Source organism: Pelmatolapia mariae, linkage group LG1, assembly GCF_036321145.2.
Source record: "Pelmatolapia mariae isolate MD_Pm_ZW linkage group LG1, Pm_UMD_F_2, whole genome shotgun sequence".
Taxonomy (NCBI): Eukaryota; Metazoa; Chordata; class Actinopteri; order Cichliformes; family Cichlidae; genus Pelmatolapia; species Pelmatolapia mariae.
In genome coordinates, this window is record NC_086227.1 from 30,597,556 (window position 1) to 30,615,563 (window position 18,008).

The window sequence follows — 18,008 nt, forward strand, 5'->3', positions numbered from 1 at the left end:
GCCACAGGATGAACGTGCAGTGACGAAGCCATATGGGGAATGTGGTTAGACTAAATTCTTGTGTTAGCACACAGCTATTGTTGTCGAGAATTTAAAAAAAAGCCTTCCTGGAAATCACAGCAAGCGGTTGTCTCCGTGTCTGCACAGTTCAATGAAAAATAAAAAAATATATATATACATATAAAATCTCCTTCTCCTAGATGCATTGCATCATTTAAATTCTTGAATGATTTTTTTTTTTTTTTTTTTATATGGGCAAAGTCACAGCTTTTGAAAATGGTTTGACATCTTTTGTGACACACTAGTCATTTATGCTCTGCTGCACCTGTCTTGTAAAATGGCATCAGGGCATCTGAGCCTCTTCATTAATTCATATAACCTCATCACACTGCATATTAATGACCACTCCACTACAATAAGTCCTTAACTTGTGATTACTGCAGGTGTGAAGAGGGGTAGAAACAGTCATGTGACACACGCGGACACACAAAAGGGTGACTAGAGAGAAGATTTAACGTGTTGACCTACCTGCCATCATCTTCTGGGCTTCGTATGGCTCCATGTAACCATCATTCTCAGTTGTCACTTTTTCTGTGGTGGTCTGAGTGCCGCCAGCCTGCTCAGCATCAAAAGGGTCCGCGTAGTCTTCAAGAATAATGAGCTATAGGAGATTAAAAAAAAAAGAAAAGAAAAAAGGTTAGGTTGAAGGAGAGAAAAAGTGTGAAAGAGCACATTGCTGCTCTGCTGAACACTCAACATGAGTATGGTGCTTTGTGACAGACACCACTGTGGCCCCGGACAGTACCAAGTGATACCCACTGAGGCAAGCCAGAGAATAAAGGGTGAAATACATAAATAATGCCCTACCTCTGCATGCCCCAGCACACCGCCACAATGCCTCAGCTTTTAGCCTTACAGCACACTCTCTGCTACTGCTGGTCTGCCTAATTATATGATAGCCTTGTGACAGGCCTACATTTCAAAAGTAGAGGAAAGAAGACCACAACTGCTCAACTTTCTTAAGAGAAACAATTTGGCAGATTTATCCCAAGCTGGCAGTGAGCCACGGCTAATTGCAGTCTTGCTTTTTTGCTGAGCATTTTGTGCAGTGGATGGCAATTAGGTGGATGTCCTGAGACCCAGAAATACAGCTCAAACCCTTAGAGAGCAAAGCCAGCCCACTTGTACAGTGCCTTGGGGGGATATTGCCTTCCTTGAAATGCTTGCTTCATTTATGATCACGCCACTTCAAAACTATGGACCTTGAATTTGAAAGGATATAAACTCCCATTTGAACCATCTGTCCTCTTGAGCACTGGCTCTAATAAGGGTGTGTGACTGAGGTCATTTGGACCAGTAGCTAGAAAATGCACTTTTTCTCTGGAGCCTCTGTCTGCTCCTTCCAGTCATTGGTTACAAGAGAAGAGAAGGGCACTGCGTGTTTCGTAATCTGAAAACATGTTAGTAAAAGGGCCTTTTTTTCAAAGGTCAGTGCACAAACAAGAAAACACCTAAATGAGTGTGTGAATATGTACGACTGGCACTACACCCAATGAGTCATGTGTAACAGGAAGGGATTTGGTCTCATTATAAACAAGCTCATCACTCATCTGGTGGATGGGAGCGGGAGGGGCAGAGTGGAGGTGGACTGAGGCTCATGCTCGCCATGCTGTGCCTCCACCGAGCCAGCGTTCTTTTGAGAGAAACCTCTGTCCATCTTTGCCGCAGAGAAAGCATACTCCCCGAAAGCCAACTCCATATGCAGGCCACCCATGAGAGTGCCACAAACACACACAGACACACACACACCTGCCAACCCTCAGGGAAGAAAATGCACAGATACACCCTCAAAACTAGAGCCAGAAATGCACGAATTTTAACATCATCGATCAAGGTTAAGTATCTTTTAATGCAGTCACACATTAAAAAAAGAAGAAGAAAAAGACATCTTGAAAAGTTTCCAAGTATTAAATACAAGTAAGTTCACTGTCTAGGGATAATTTGTAAGCCGCTTAGTGACAGGGAAACGCTGGCAGGTATATTCCTGCTCAGATCATCCTCACTATATGTGGATTAGGCTATAATAGCATAGAAAGTAAAGCACCGCGGATGTGTTCGTAGCAGCTACTCTGAGTTAAATCTGCTTTCTTCAGTATTCACTCTCCATCTGTTTGGGGAAAATAACTAGGACTTTTCTTCTGCCACAACATAATTATGGGTTCCTTGAATGTTTTGCTGCTGTGAATTCAAACAGCGGGAAAAATCCAATACAAACATCGTCCTGGTTTGTTTTTGCACTGCAAAAGATATACATATTTACAGAAAAGCGAGATTAAAATTCAGGCAATCTGATAAGTGACATCTTTGCAGCCCAAGAGACCCTAAAATTATGCATCAGATCCAGTATCATTACCATCTTGCACCTTCTTGCTTGGAAACAGCCATCGGTAATCATATTGTGTGGCAAATCCACTTCAGACACAGAAACTGCAAACACAGCCAAAATCTAAGAATAAGTAACCCTCATTAATAAAAACTGGATTCTCCTTAATGGCAAACAAGTCCAGTAGATATCTTACTGTGGTTTACTTATTGCAGCAGAGTGACTCACGGTTTGGGATCAAACACTTTAAAAGGTGTATCATTCATTTACATAACTGCTTTCCTCCAGATGAATTCACTTTAACGCAATACAACTGCACAGCAATGTACGAGTACAAGCTAGAGCTCCCATGTTCACATAGCAAAAACTACACTATACTGTATGTTTACTCCTAGCAATGTGTTAGCAGAGCTCCCTGCTTGAACTCAATCACCTTACCACTTAGTGCACCTTCATCATGGGCCAAAGGATGTTTGAGCAAATTTCAGGAAATAATGGCAATCACACGAGTAATGCGTGGAACCACACCAAATGCATGACATCATACTTTGCCTTTCCTGTTGTAGGACAAATAAAGGCTGGGCACAAAACTTCTGAAAGAGAGGGGATGGATGCAATCGTGGATAGAAACCAAAGCCATCATTTGAGATTCAAACGCCATCCTTTGTTTTGCCAGAAGCTTGAATTTAATATTAATCAGTGTTGCAGTCTACCAGTGCTTAATGTTAAAGGCTTGAAAATGTTAGCTGTTTAATGAAGATAGTAGCATAGCACCAGAGGGCAGAGAAAGCAAAACACTTCACTCAAACGTAAGCATCATTTTACCTTCCTAAACTACAAACATAAAACAGCTATGTGCAATCAGTGATAAGTGGGTCTTGAATTCTTTTTCTCTGCTTATCTGCAGGAGCTTTCAGTATTTCAAAAACCCTTTAAATAATTTAAAACATTCTGTTTTGGAGCTACAATCAAGAAATCTGTTGGATGGATTAAAGGGATGCATCCACAATTGTGATTAACGGTACTATTAATCATGATCTCTCATTCCTGCTCAAAAGTGCTTGTCATAATGATTTGCATGGTAAAGTGCATGTATATATATGAGGCTAATGGCTGGGAAATAAAAGGTTTTTCGGCATGTTGCTTGTGTTTGCATTTCAGTTAGAACCAAATGTGAACTCATCTTTTTTTAATTCAAAACCAAATGTAAGTATCAGACCAACTAGTTTTCACTCTCCCCACCAATATAAAATGAAACTAAGAAGAACTGATATATCGAGGTCATCAGTTAAGTTTCATTTTGAGTTATGAGGCAAAATCTCATTAAAAAGAGTGACACTGAGCTGTTTGATAAATACCTCACGGAAAATTGTAGGCTATATGGTCATTATTATTATTTTGGTCTTTAGACCAGTAATGTGTACACGTATGGTATTTTATTGTCATCCATAAGCTGGTAAGAACATTATGAATTTCATCCCACACAGGTCATTGTTTTGCACTTGGGGATCTCTGAACTATTCACAGTCAGATAAAGTCTATTTGGTGCCATCATACAAGCCCTGCAGTCCAATTCAAGATAGGACAGAGGAGGTGGTTAATATATCCAAATTGTTCCAATGTGTTCTTCTTGTCCCACTGCACTAATGACTACTTGTCAGTAGGAGGAACAAGGGGCTTTGAGGAGAGGGGTGCTAGAGAGCAGTGGTGTCGCCTGGGGACACACCATCTGCCTTGTGGCATGCCAGGGTGTGTCAGGACTGCAGCCAAGCCACACTTGTCATGAAAGTAAAATTCCCCCCTCAGCACAAGACTGCAGTGCCTCCATATATCAGGTCTTTGCTAAGCTGTGATGTAAGTCTATATAAATCTCACAAAGCCACCTGACGGGCTTAGGCCATGTCCCTGTGGTATCTAGGTCCTTTACTGGTCTGCAGCATAGAGAGAGAACTCACTCAATTACTTTCATTCCACAGTTCAGATTTCGACTGGCCATGTCTTATACCTGCCAGAGCTCTGGCAACAGACTTCTTGAAATGCACTGCGGCTCTCAGGCGATGAAGCCGACTTCAAATCAGTGGGAACAGAGGGAGAACATTAGCAATGGAGGGAGGCTATAATAGGCACCTGCCACTTTGGCTCAATGTCCGTGATGCTAGAGCTTCTAGGATTACACTTTGATTTTACCCTGGTCTTCCATTAGAAGTGAGAAAACGCAGGCTACAATCCTCCAGCAGTCTTAATGCATAATGTGTTTAGTCGGCTCATCAGATAATCAAGAACAAAAGAATCCAAACGAAAAAAAATTGAAATCCACAAACTGCATTAGATGAAATTTGAGCACAAATGGTTTAAGGGCTAGAAAACAGATCGCTGAATACTGAGCAAGCTCAGTATGTCCATTGTTGGCATTTTACAACCCTAATCCATCAGCAAATGGATGATTTTTTCAGGAAACAGAAAAAAAAAAGACTTTAACCATAAAAAAGAGGAAAATTGGGATTAACACCACTCCTAATAAATGCAAGCAGAGTGATGATATTAATGTCATATATACATGAAGAATAGAATGCATCAGAGGCTAGTCAGGGTTCAAAGCCCTATGACTACCACAAAAGTCAGCAGGCTGCAGAAAGAGGGAGAAGGGAGAAAGAAAAAACCCGAAAGAGGACTGACGTGTGTGATTTATGTCTCACGCCACAAGGGATTTCAGCCACTGATAACCTAATACAAGTCGGTGCTTAGTGGGTCAATTGCATTAAGGCATTTCAAAAGGCTTCTTTGTTCTTGTTGCTCTTTTGTTCTTCGGTGTAACAAAAAAAGGAAAACATGCCACTATTTAAAGGACAGTCAAGTTAAAGAATATAGGAGGGGAGGGGAGAAAAGACAAAAGCTGAGGAGACACTACTGGAGACTGACTTGTGTAAAGTATGCTTTCTCCTGTGAGGTGGAAAAAAATGTTCATGTAAATCCAAACTCAGCAAGCTGTACCTCATTGAAATGCCTCTGCTGATAGCTCTCCCACCTTATCGTTGTCTATAAACACAGGATGAATGCTGTGTGTGCAGTCATCCTAAGATAACGTGGCTACATTTTTTTTCTCCCCCAAAGAACATACCAGTGAGAAACACTCCCTCAAGGCAATTTATTTAAGCAAAAGCGATCACAGGCTCTCTGTTGACATAACACAGTTACCATCAATAAGATACTTTTATGTTTCTAAGAAGCAAGCACAAATCTGGTTACATTTCATTGAAAGCCCCTTGTGCAGGCTGAGCTTTGCTGGGTTCTGCATCTCCCAAATAGATTAGGTAGATGGAAAACTGGCTTTGCCTCTAAAGGAGAGACGGTGCAGGAGTGCAGTTCCTACCATACAGACCTGACATTAATGAAACTTTATTGAAATGTTTCCTAAGAAACATGGTTGCTGTTAGAGCATTTTGCCTCTTTGGAAGCTTTGAAGAGCGATGTGCGTCCTTTAAAGGCCTGCTTAGGAGTCTGCAGGGGTACCTAATCAAATTAATATATTTGCTCTAAAGGCGCTGCCTTGCAATCAGTCACAAGCTACTGCAGTCCATGCAGCAATGAAGAGCACTTCAGTGGAAATAAACAAAAATTCTGTTTATTTCAAGGTGTGTTCATTTGATTTGCTTTTAATCTAATTGGAGAATCAGTCGAGAGCAGCAATTCAGTGTCAGTAAACATGCATCAGCAAGGCAAGAAAAAAAATGGAGACTTCGAAGGAAACAAGATAAAAGCACCCCCACACTTCTTCAGAGCATTTATAGCCTGATCAGGAGTCATGTTGTAAAATAAACAGAAGCCCCTTTCATTTTCTTTTCATAGCACCATTTAGTGTACCAGCAGCTACTATTAGCATACTCAAAAATACTGCAGCCCATGCACAGCCATCAGTTGTGCACGTGTCGTCCTCATAGACATCTGCATTGTGGGTGCTGACTTATTTATTACACCCCACCCCTGTTAAGATTTAGACCACATTAAAATGTTGTTCTGATCTCTGCACTCTTGCCCATGTGGAGCGGCTTTCGCACGCCAGCTAGGGTGAAGCTGGTTCTTTTGGCACAAGTGATTTAGGCTGTTGTTAATCATGGTTTGCATGGGAATGCTTCCAGATGCAGCAACAGCAAAACTGATACCATGCGTCACAATTCAGTGGAGACAAAATCCGGCAATGTAGAAAACAGTTGAGTCAGAAAGGAAGGGGATGTAAAAGATATCAAGTACACCTGGATCGTCCCCACACCGGCACTGTGAGAGCACCATTAACTGTGCAGTGAAATAAAGACAGAGGAAGAAATACAACTGTCAACCACACTGACAGCAAGTGAAAATGACAGAAGACGATGTTATTTTTACCTTCTCGTTATCTTTTTTCAGCGCAGAGTAGATGCTCTGGAAGTTCTTTGTGAGCTCATGAGTATCAACTATGGACTGATAACGAACACTTAGATACTGTATGTTGGGAGTGATCAAGGCCTTGCTGAAACCCATCTCAATGTGTGCATTTGTGCAACTTGTACAGACACATTTCTGTTTGTAGGTTTTAAATAAGTATATCTGTATAGCGTGTGCCTTTATACTAAAGGTTTAACTATGTTCAGCAAGCCTAATCAGCTGCTAGTGACCCAGAAAAGCACACATTTCACACTTTAACATCACCACCTTTGAGTGGACTTCTGTACTAAGACAACTGCCAATCATTAGTATCAAATCACTTGCCTTCCTTATCCCATTTACAAATGGATTAGGATTCTCACAGATCCTAATTCAATAAGGGAGACTGACAGAATCCCATAGTGTAATTTTTGAAGTACTGCCTTTGTAGTGCAGAGTTCTTTTTAGACATTATTACCTTCCCCAAAAGCATCTTTAAAAGCAAATGAGAGTAGGCTATAGAACCTCTACTCCAGTGCTTATTCTTACCCTTTACACTGCATTTTGGTTGTACTTAACACAGAACACTGCAACCTCGACCACAATAATAGGGCAATTTAAACAATCGCTCCAATTAAAGCTGTCTTGTGCCTTTTCCTAATTTTATGTAGAGTGCTCACAAAATTAACTTTAAACAAAAGCTTGTTCTCAGTAATTATAATAATTATTAAGCCAGTCATTGTTAACTGTTGAAACAAATGTATGACTTTTTGTATCGACTTGTTGGGGGAAGCTCAAAAAGTCAGAAGAAAGACATTGTAAGACAAAAATTTGGTGGCATTTGAAAAAGGCGAAAAGTAAGGGTTTAAATTAAGATTCAGAAATCATTCAAACAAGCTACAATGTGACATTTAAGCCACCAAACAATCAATTTTACAGGTCATAAAGTAAGTAGATATAAGCATGTTGTATGACATGGTCTCTCATATGAATTGCTCAAACAGGCTGCACCTGGGAAACAACATTTCCTGCAGATCTACTCCACGAATAGTATCCAGTGTGGATTATTTCACATATATAAAGAGCTAAATCTGCAGCCCCATTTTTCTGCAATTGCCTAGTCTAACTTTCCTGATCTCCTGATAAATGCATATGCATAGTTTGTTAGCAGAAAACACCTCAACCTGTCCCCAAGGATCCCCTTCATTGAAACGCACTCCACACAGCCACTTAAAAACTCCAGCGAGGGGAAGGGAGGGGGAGAGAGAGAAGCCTGCGGGTTGCACCCTGTAGAGGGGACGCTGCTTTTAATATGTGACAGATATTCAAGATTAAGTACTTGACGACACGCTTGACAAAATCCAATTTCCTTTCTCTGTCCCCATCCCTGTGTGATAGATTTATTGGCAGTGTTTCTGCTACATACACTAAGTGGTGCAGCACAAGAGTCAAGAATAATTCAGGTACTGTGATGGAATGTAGGAATTTTCATTAAATATGATAATCCTATGCTAGTGCGAACAAACAATTTGTCCTCAACACTAAAGGCATTAAGATATAATGCCTCAGTTTTAAGATATAAGAATAATTTAAGATGGAAAGAAAAAGTTGTCTGCCCACTGAATGTTTAAGTATGCTGGCATTTGCAGTGAAAATGCAATATGCTCCCATTTGATGGTTTTATCATAATGTACATGTACAAACAACGCCATATTTTAGTGATAGCTTCTATAAGACAGAAAGTGACAAACAGGAGAATAGGGCTTCATGTAATAACACGATGGGATCCACAGGGAAAGAAGCTTTGATTATGAAAGTGTGATTCACCGAGCAGGGAGGAAAACAAAACGCACTGCTGGTGTGTGGCGTTAAACAAAGCTAGAAATGTTTTCATGCTATGTGAGGATGAGCTGACTGAGACTGGGAGCTCTGTGGCCTCAGATTGCCTCTGCTTGGTGAGGATGTACTAAGGTTGTTACACACTGCCCACTATGACAATAGAGCTAGTGCAGGGTGGAGTTCCATACCACTGCTATTGCTACGCGGCTTCCCACCTCTCTAAGGAGCATAGCGAACGGCAAGAAAGGCTATGTTCGGATGGTTGAGGAACAGTCACTACTCTGTTTCCACAAAGTTATGTGCCTTTTGCCACTTGAAACTTTCAGAATTCTCAAGTAAAAACAGCCACCAGGAGCATTTTATTAAAAGAGGGAAAAGCAGAATAGGCAGCCAGAAAAGAGGGGCAAGCACAAACTTGTCAAGTTAAAAAGGGAATGTCACCAAGTTGTAAACACTTCCTGTCAGGAAGGGAGCACTTCCTTAATCCTGGAGCAACCAAGCCATTCTGCATTTTCTACCATACAACTTCAGACAGCGGTTTAATTCTATTCCTTTAATCTTATCACCAAAACAACTGATTAAAAAAAACCCTAACTTTAAGAAACAAAAGGAGTAAAACACTATCTTGTCTGCATAAATGATGGAGTAGCACTACAGCAGTTCTATTTTTTTTACTCAAATCTTCTCTCATTCAAAGAATGCATGAAATGAAAAGTCTGGAATCCCGCTCAGAAGAAATGGAAGTGTTCGGCTTCCTGGTGGGCACTTAGATCACAGGGCAGCTATGTTTGCAAGACGGAAGTCTGGCTGCCTCCTGCAGTGTGACACAAAAACAACAGCAGCCACTTGCATGCACCAGATTAGAAAAAAAAAAGAAAAGAAAATAGCAAATCAGTCTATCTCAAGGACCTCTACAGCAAGGCAAAAAAAAAAAAACTATTTGGTTACAGATGAAGTTTGCATAGCTTTTAAATCAGAGTTAGAGTGAGCTTGCAAAAATACTGCAAAAAGCCACTGCTTTATGCAAATTCTATCTTTGTGTCTCAGATGGCATGCAAACTCATTTGTTTCCTTTTAATCTGTGTGTGACGATCTGCCTGCAGACCAGGGCTGCCTGCTTGTACACTCAGCTACACACACTGTCATTAAACAAAACAGAGCCATGTGTCTACAACTCCCCAGCCGCCAGAGCTGCAGCACTAGTCTGCAGGCTAATTGTGACCTGGTGGAACTATACGACTGATGTTTCGGCGCAAAGCTGGAAAAAGCAAATCGAGCAACAAACACAACAGACTCCATCGGGACTCTTTAAAGTGGGAGGAAGGTTCCCTGTTGGAGAGAAAAGAAAATGAGCAAACAATGGCTAAGGGCCATTATTCCCAAGACCTACAACTTTTATGCACACGTGGTGGGATGGCTGGGGAAAAAAACCAAAAAAAACCCCACCTTAGCCATGGCTAGTTATTACACTCAATGATGTTAGATTACAATGCCATGATGTAAATGAAATGGGATTTGTGTTTCCACCAAAATGATATCTTGACAAAACCTTTCAATGCTTTAAAAGAGTAACTGTTACATGATGGCTCACATCTTCCACAACAAGATGACCTCATACTGTTTCAGAAGAGGTGGAGCTTAAACATTTGAGTTGTTAAACTCAGTGATCCTTCCTTCCGTTCAAAGAGCCCTTCTAAGATTCTTGTTCAGGTCAGGAATGCATTGTAAAGCTCTGTTATCAACAACAATAGAGCATAGAAACGGTGAGCATAAAAAAATGTTTGGAATGAAAGACTACATCTGTGGCAGAGGGCAAATAAAACTTATTATTGGACAGTATGATTTAAAAAAAAAAAAATGCTGTAGATGCTTAGCATAACTCAGGAAATTCAAGGCATTCCTGAGCCCTTTAGTGGATACATGGGTCAAAGTGGAAATGAAGAAAACACTCTTACAATCAAGCTTGGCATATCTCACCAGTAACATCACTGTCTAGTCCTCACTGCTATGATTCAGAAAAGCCATAACAACACGCAAACTTAATTATGTGACACAGTTTAACACAATTTATCAAAATAGTGAGTCACAATGTGCCCGCAACTACCGAGCATGATTATGAGAAACAGCAGCTGCAAAACACAAGACAGCACGACACAGCTTTCACACCAATCTGTTGATTATTTCAACTTGGGCATAAAACTGTCACAGCAGTGGAAAAATACTTTAAAAAAAAAAACAACAACAAAAAACACCACATATCCCTTATTAGTGCTGCTATACAATAATTCCATTATACTATATTTATTCAACAATTCAGCATACGAAAGACATGACTTTAAGATATATTCTTCCAACTGAGCGAACACAAATAGGTTTGTGAAAGACTAGAGAAACAGCTGCCAAACCGCACTGCTCCGACAACCAGTCAGGCCTGCTATCAACCTCGCCAGCCTCCGTCTGATACAAAAAGCCAGAGAACTGCAAGTAAAAGGTGAGCTATAACAAAACATGATGGGCTCTCATGTTTTCATCCATTTTCTGGCTCCCTGAAGAAAAGCACTCTCGCAGACCCAGGTGATATTGATGTTTGTGCTTGACATTTCTCCTATCACTGGCAGAGATGAGACCGTGAAAGGCCAGTGGGATGCATTTATACAACTCCACTGATGTCTGGAGTGCCAGGGTGAAAGGCCAAGCGGAAATATTCAGGGTGTGGGGAAATGAAGCTGGGCGGAGATTAAACATGCACTACCGGCAGTGTAATGTGCATGCAGTCCAGACAGTCTGACCAATGCAAAAGACAAGGAAATGTGTCGGTAGAATTATATGAACTCTGACCAAGTTTGATATTTTTGCATTCCCGACCTTTTTAAAGTAATACAATCCCTAAACTTTACCCCAAGACAACAGCTATACGTGAATGACATGGTAAAGTTAAAAAAAATAAGAAATAGCACATTTACTTTTCCCAAGCTGATCATTTTTAATGCATATGGCTGATAAGATTGGATTTTAACCCTAGTAAATTTAGGAATCTCTGTGTATCAGTCTCTCATTGCGTTTATCGACAAATGTTCACCAATCCAGCTCAGCTTGTTTTTTTGTTTTTTGTTGTTTTGTTTTTTTTTTTTTTTTTGGGGGGGGGGGGGGGGGGGGGGGGGGTCCTGTACTATCTGTTGGTAATGGAAGACACTAGCAGCACATAGCACTTTCTTATATCCTCCAAGAATGCGGAAAACACTACCGATCTTGGGAGGGTATAACGTTTTTTCTTCTCCTCCAGCAAAATCTATTGAAATTCAGAGTGAGGTCTTGTAAAAAGGTGCACAGAAGGAAAATAAGCATAGAGGATATCTGTCTATCCAGATGCCTCTGCAGGCTGCACAACAACTGTCTGCAAGCCTGATCCAACTACTCATTTCTATAGACAGAAATACAAGCTGGCTTGTGGGATCACTGAATCAAAGGGACTACGGGCAGTAAAAAGAGCCAAAGTTAGATGGAACAGCCGTTTCCCAGGTGCATTGACAGATACCGATGATGACAGGCACCGCTCCGCCCGGATGGAGCACCCTGTCAGCTCTCCGTTATTGCTTTTGTTTACACATTTTCAAATGGAGCTCATCACCACTTTTGGGTGTCCTTGAGAGAAGTTAAGTTAGTGCTGAGTAGAGCGATGAGCTGGGAGATGAGGCCTTTAATTATCTCCAAGGCAGGATGATAATTGATCATCTCTCTCAGCTCACTGTACCATGAAGGGCTTGGCATCATTAAAAACAAAATGCATCACAATACTTTGAAAATATAAATCTATGAGTTAAACACCATAGTCTGCATAAAACTCCATATTAAAAGTGCAAATCAAAGTGAGCGCAAAAAAATTATTTGAAATTTTATGAGATGAAATGGGACACTTTGAAATTGTAAGAACAGATACAGTGTTCTCACTTCAGAAAATTCACTCCACTCTGTTATTGGCATTTCAGGCATTAGGCAAGCAGTGATATAATTAGAATTCATGAGTCAAGTAATTAAAACATCAATGTAACTGAGCAGTGCTGTTAAGACACTTGTGTGCTTTTTACAGAGTCTCCTAGCAGTCAGCATTTAGTCTGCAGCAAGAAAAATAACTATCACTATGACTGGCGCTTAGATATGTGCTACAAGGTGGAAACACACTTCTTTTTATGCAGATACCCCTACGTTTGTGGTAACACAATGCCTAAAGAAAAATAGCTATGAAACTGTTAAACATGAAGAACTCACAAAGACAACCACCTACCTTTAACCTCTTAACATTAGGCTTACTGCAGAGATTGATGGAACACACAACTTCATTAACAGCATTTTTAAAATCCACACCAGGAGAATCCCTTTAACAAGGATTTACAAACAATTACCATGGCCGGCAACAGCCGGAAAAGAAATCCTCAGCTTCCACACAAAATGTAATCCTCACAAAAGCCTCACAATGCTCTTTCAGGAAGTTAAGGAGCGTAGCTTACGGCATTTCAAGGGCTTTTCTCCAAATTTCTCATCCATCATTTAGAGAAGTAAATATATGGGACATACCCATGCCCGTGTTTTTTTGTGGGGGAAAGATTTGTGAAACAGTGTAATATTTTTTGGCGGCTATTTTTGCTACTTCATCTCACTCCTCTCTCCGTTACTGCACATTTTTATTGAAACTTCATCACCTGACAAGAAAGCCTTAAAAACCTTCTCTTGACATACTGCTTAAGCTCACCAGCTGTCAGTATTGATTTAGCTCATCTATAACACCAAACACGCTTCTCGGCGTGAGGTATTTAGCCCATACTATGCCATCAGTTGTCTGTACATTAAAGCCATATGTGCACATATGGGAAGAGAGGTGAAGCGCAGATGCAAGTGTAATTCTAAATTAGGGAGATCTAAATAAGCTTCAATTAACAAGAGACAACTGTAATTTCTTTAATCAGCTAGAACAGCTGCAGTGCCTGGTTAAAACTGTGCATTTTCGTTTCTTGCTTTTTCTTCTGATAACACATAGCTGCCTGATTCTCAAACCTGCATACCAAGTTAATGAGGTCTGATAAAAAACAGGAAAAAAGAAAACGAGCTGACAGTGTGGGAAAACAAACACCGAAACAGAATATCATTTTATGAGTTTCACTTGGTTCCTGTTTTTTGTGTTGAGGGTATATGGGAAATTCAGGGGATGGTAACAATCTTCTTGCGCGTCATTAAACCTGGACTTCCTTCGCTCAACACTCTTGTGGCAGGCTGCAGACACACTGGAGTATAAATGAAAGTGTTGAACATTCCAAATGTCACAAGACAAGTGTGAAAGGTGCTGGAGGAAGTAACACGCAGGTGAAGCCAAGAGGACCACAAAAATGTTATAAGAGAGGTGACTGAGGCGTGCTCTGAGTTGAGAGCACAGGTTTCAGTTAACAAGGTATGCAGAGACTGAAAATATTCTTAAGCTGGATCAATCTCATAAAACTACATGTCCTTACGCCCACTAATACCAAACATCTCAGCTTTCTCCAAATGAACCCAGTGCATGGATTCCTGAGAAGCCTGGCATGACAGCATGCTCCAAGGCACAGCGTGTTGTCTGGCTGTCAGTCTCCACATTCACTCTGAGCAAGTTAAAAAAAAAAAGCAAAAGGTGCGAAGTATGTGCTGGCAGTGCCAGGAGAGGATCAAATTAGAGCATAATATATCCATAAACTCATCACAAGTAATTTCCCTCTAAGACAGCAGGCTTTACTGCAATGAACATTCGCTAAATTGGTCTGTCTAGCTAAACAAGATTAGATTAAAGTTAAATTAAAGCCACTGTGTCAAGTCGAGATCACACTGTTGATCGAGAAGAAGCTACAGATGGGCTGACAGCAGTGTGTCTGCACGTGAAGGCTCAAAAGGTGAGCGAAAGATCATTTTTGCATTAAAATGAAAACCGGGCATATCACCTGACAAACTGGGCTATTTATCATACGGGATACAGTCTCTGTGGTGTAGCTTAGACATTTTACAGGGGCTGATGTCGCAATTCTGGTGGAAAGCCGTTGTGCGATTGTGATAACAAGTTCTGCCGGTTGTGACGATTAATTCCTCACAGCAGTAAAGTGCCATGTTCGCGACACACGTTTTCCCTTGAGTAAAGTTTTAAACGAAATAACTCTAATTTGGTTTCGAGGGAAACGATTTGTTCACATACAAATATTAGTGGGAGGCAGAAAGTTGTTGCTCTGTATACGACTCGGGGGCAGGCTGAAAGGACCAAACTTTACCCACCTTCTCCTTGTTGTCGAGGTCCGAGGGAGGTGAAGTAGGAGATTTAACGCTCCCTACGGGGACAGCCTGGGTGACCGTGACACCCCCGCCGGGAGCTGGGCTGCTCTTTTCGATTGTTTCCACCTTGATAAGTCGGTGCTTTGGTGACACATACTTGATATCCGGTGACCCCACAGTGTTCAAGCTGGGGGGGAATGAGATATTTCCACCTGGAGTGTACGGATCCTCGAAATCCAGGTCCTTTTGTAGTTTGTAGGCAGCGAGGATGTCCGGCTGAGCGGGACTCGGAAAGGTGGTCCCGGAGCTTGTTTGTTGGAAGCCAGGCGCACCGGGCACACCGGTGTGACAGTGTCTGTAGTCCGGTTTCGGAGGAGCCGGTGGTGGTGTTTTGGTAGTTTTGAATCCTAGGTGCTCCTTGAACCACTTGGCCATGCTGCCAGTTCATCGCTCTCAAATCAATTCATGTAGTTTAGTTCCACCTTTCGTGCCAGAGCAGCCCGAGTCTGGTCATCAGTGAGGGATTCTCGGGTCACACGCGGCCAGCCGACTGGCTTCGGAGCGTGTCGCCAGTCTCGTGCGACTCTGGCGGTCCGAAGAGGACTGCGCGAGCCGGCCAAAGAATAGCTACAGGCACTTTCTGATCTGCCCTGCCGCAACTCTGTCCCCGTCACACACACGCACACACTCTCGCGCGCACACACGCTGCTGTCGCTCTAAGCGCTCGGCTGCGATCCACGTCAGGTTTAAGCAACATACGAGCGCTTGTGCAAGAGGAACACACGCCCCCCCACTGCTCCACAACCTGCCCTCCCTACCTGAGAACACTGCACTGCCACCTACCGGACTTCGGGAAGCTTATCGTAACCGTCGAAAGCACAATCACACCTCTGTGTACTGACCAAGAAGAGTCTAATCTCTAGCTTGTCTCTCTGTTGGCATCCATGAGGACATGTCCTGGTAAATGCAGAGCATGTCTGAGCTTCTGGGTGTGAGGCAGCCGTTGAATAACACAGGGAGATTTCTGAAACTTACTGCTGGTCCTTGACAATACTTGATGAATCGCTTGCTGCCATATAGTTGGAACGGTTTATGTTGACTTTGAGGTAGCTTACCAGTGAAATTGAGTCACTAAAAGAAATAGGACCTGTCCCATCCTTGTGCAGTTGTCCAGACATATAAAGCAGTATTAAAAAGAGACCTTTTTTCACCAGTGGATCTCAAGGGTAAACTGTCATTTGCTTATTCTTGTTGCTCTTTTTCCAGATGGCCACTGCAGTGTGTTTTAATTGCAAACTGCATTGCAAATGACCAGCCAGAGTCTGAATTAAAATTGCGTACCTTCCTGCTAAGTCCATTATACAAATCCACGGGTAGAGGATGTGATTTGTTTAAAGCAACAATACAAGTAAACATCTCTCTCCAATGTGTCTTTCAATCTATTTGACTGATAGGGTTTTGGGGCCACAACACTAATTACCTTTGCAATAGGAGGACAGATGAAAAAAAAAAAGTCCCATTCCCCCTCCCAGAGACAGCAACAGTCTGCATTAATGGGAGTCCTGGCTGCAGCGCAGCAGGTTTTTATGAAGCAATATTTCTTTTTAATAACACCACACACACAGCCTTGAGCAAGTCATGGTGTGCAGATCAGAGTTTAACCCTGGCAGGCCCCTGGGAGAGACAACTCCATGCTCTAGAGATCAAAACTAAATCTATTATTTCTGTCCTGAAATTCTGCCATTTCTGCACATTGGACTTGCAAAAAAAAAAATCTGACCATTGTAATTCCCGTGAACTTTACGAGGACAATTTTACCTTGCCGCCAGGGCATTGATCTGATCAGCTAGTGTATTATGCATTTAAAAAATCTTTAAAAGACAAGGAATGGGTTGGGATAGGCTTAGTTATTGCAGCACTGTTCTTTTATTTCTGGGGAAAAACAGGCTTTCAAACAAAAGAAGACAATGATTTAGGCCTCAGGTATATTTCAAGTTTGCCTTTACAGTACACACTGCATGTTTAACTGCTCTGCTTCATTTAACCGGACTCACAATGTAATGAATACAGAGGGTGATGCTAGCTAATAACCTGTCTCCTCCTATAGGTCTAAGAGGATCTGTGTTAGGCAAGAGCAGGTGTGTCATTTAGGTTGCCAGGCTTGATATTACAGATCCTTTGTCCCACTGCTGCAAATGCATTCACCAGTTTTCTCCGGCTGCCTTCAACAACACTATTTAAAATGCAAACCCTGTAATCCAGCACCTCATAGGATTCAAATAGAGTCTTATGGAGCCTTCAAAAGCAGGGTTTGATAAAATTAATTTCTGAAGATATAGTATTGAGGCTCCAGCCTCCCCACAGCCCTGGTGAATAAGCTGAAGAAAGCTGATGTACGTATGGATGGATATATAGGATCCTGCTTAAGCCATAGTATTAAAACCGAGTCAGAAATGTTGGTAGTTTATTGGCAAAAATATCAATACTTCTCACAAGAACAGACAGAAAAACCTTTCATACTTACAGGAGTGACAACCCCTTCTTTCAAAGAAATAGACTGAGTCAGAATTTCGGCAGTGCTTGATAAATATGCTAAACTGTAGATGCTTACATTCCCACATTTGCATTTAATCTAAAAGGGAATCTGTTATTCTAGCGATCATTTGATACTGCACAAGTTATTTGCTGTCTAAATGAACTGCGAGTATCATCAACAAAGTGCTACTAATTAAAAACAAGTTACTTAGAGGATCTGGTGCAAACTTTCCTTTCATCGAGGTGACAGTAATAGGGGTGTTAGCATGGCAGGATTTTCATCTACAGAGTTCAGACAAGATGACAGCTTAGGTTTGCTCCAGGTGAATATTAATGCATTCAAGAGTTACTGCTGGCAACTCAAATGTTTGATATGCAGTGCAAGACATATGACAAGTTTATTTTTCCTCTTTACATCTGCTGGCTCTGAAAATGTGGGAAGAGAAAATGCCCCAGTGACGGCTGAAAAAAATAAGAAAAACTTTAAAAAGTCATATCAACTAAATATGAAACTAGGCGACGTATTCTCCATTTTTATATTTTTAGAGTTTAATTTAACTTAATGTTTTGT

At 41.4% G+C, this 18,008-nt stretch overlaps 1 protein-coding gene across 5 annotated transcripts in view; it reads right to left on the reverse strand.

The window, feature by feature from the left end:
- zgc:158464 (uncharacterized protein LOC791139 homolog) overlaps positions 1–15,615 on the reverse strand; it is an 87,643-nt gene extending 72,028 nt beyond the window's left edge. For all 5 annotated transcript variants that reach the window (XM_063478556.1, XM_063478537.1, XM_063478529.1 and 2 more), the window contains exons 1-2: positions 14,906–15,615; positions 529–661 (exon numbers count right to left, since the gene is read on the reverse strand). In XM_063478556.1, coding sequence (XP_063334626.1) covers positions 529–661; positions 14,906–15,337 — 565 coding nt within the window. In that variant the 5' untranslated portion in view covers positions 15,338–15,615. The remainder of the gene's footprint in view (positions 1–528; positions 662–14,905) is intronic.
- Positions 15,616–18,008: the final 2,393 nt, after the last annotated feature.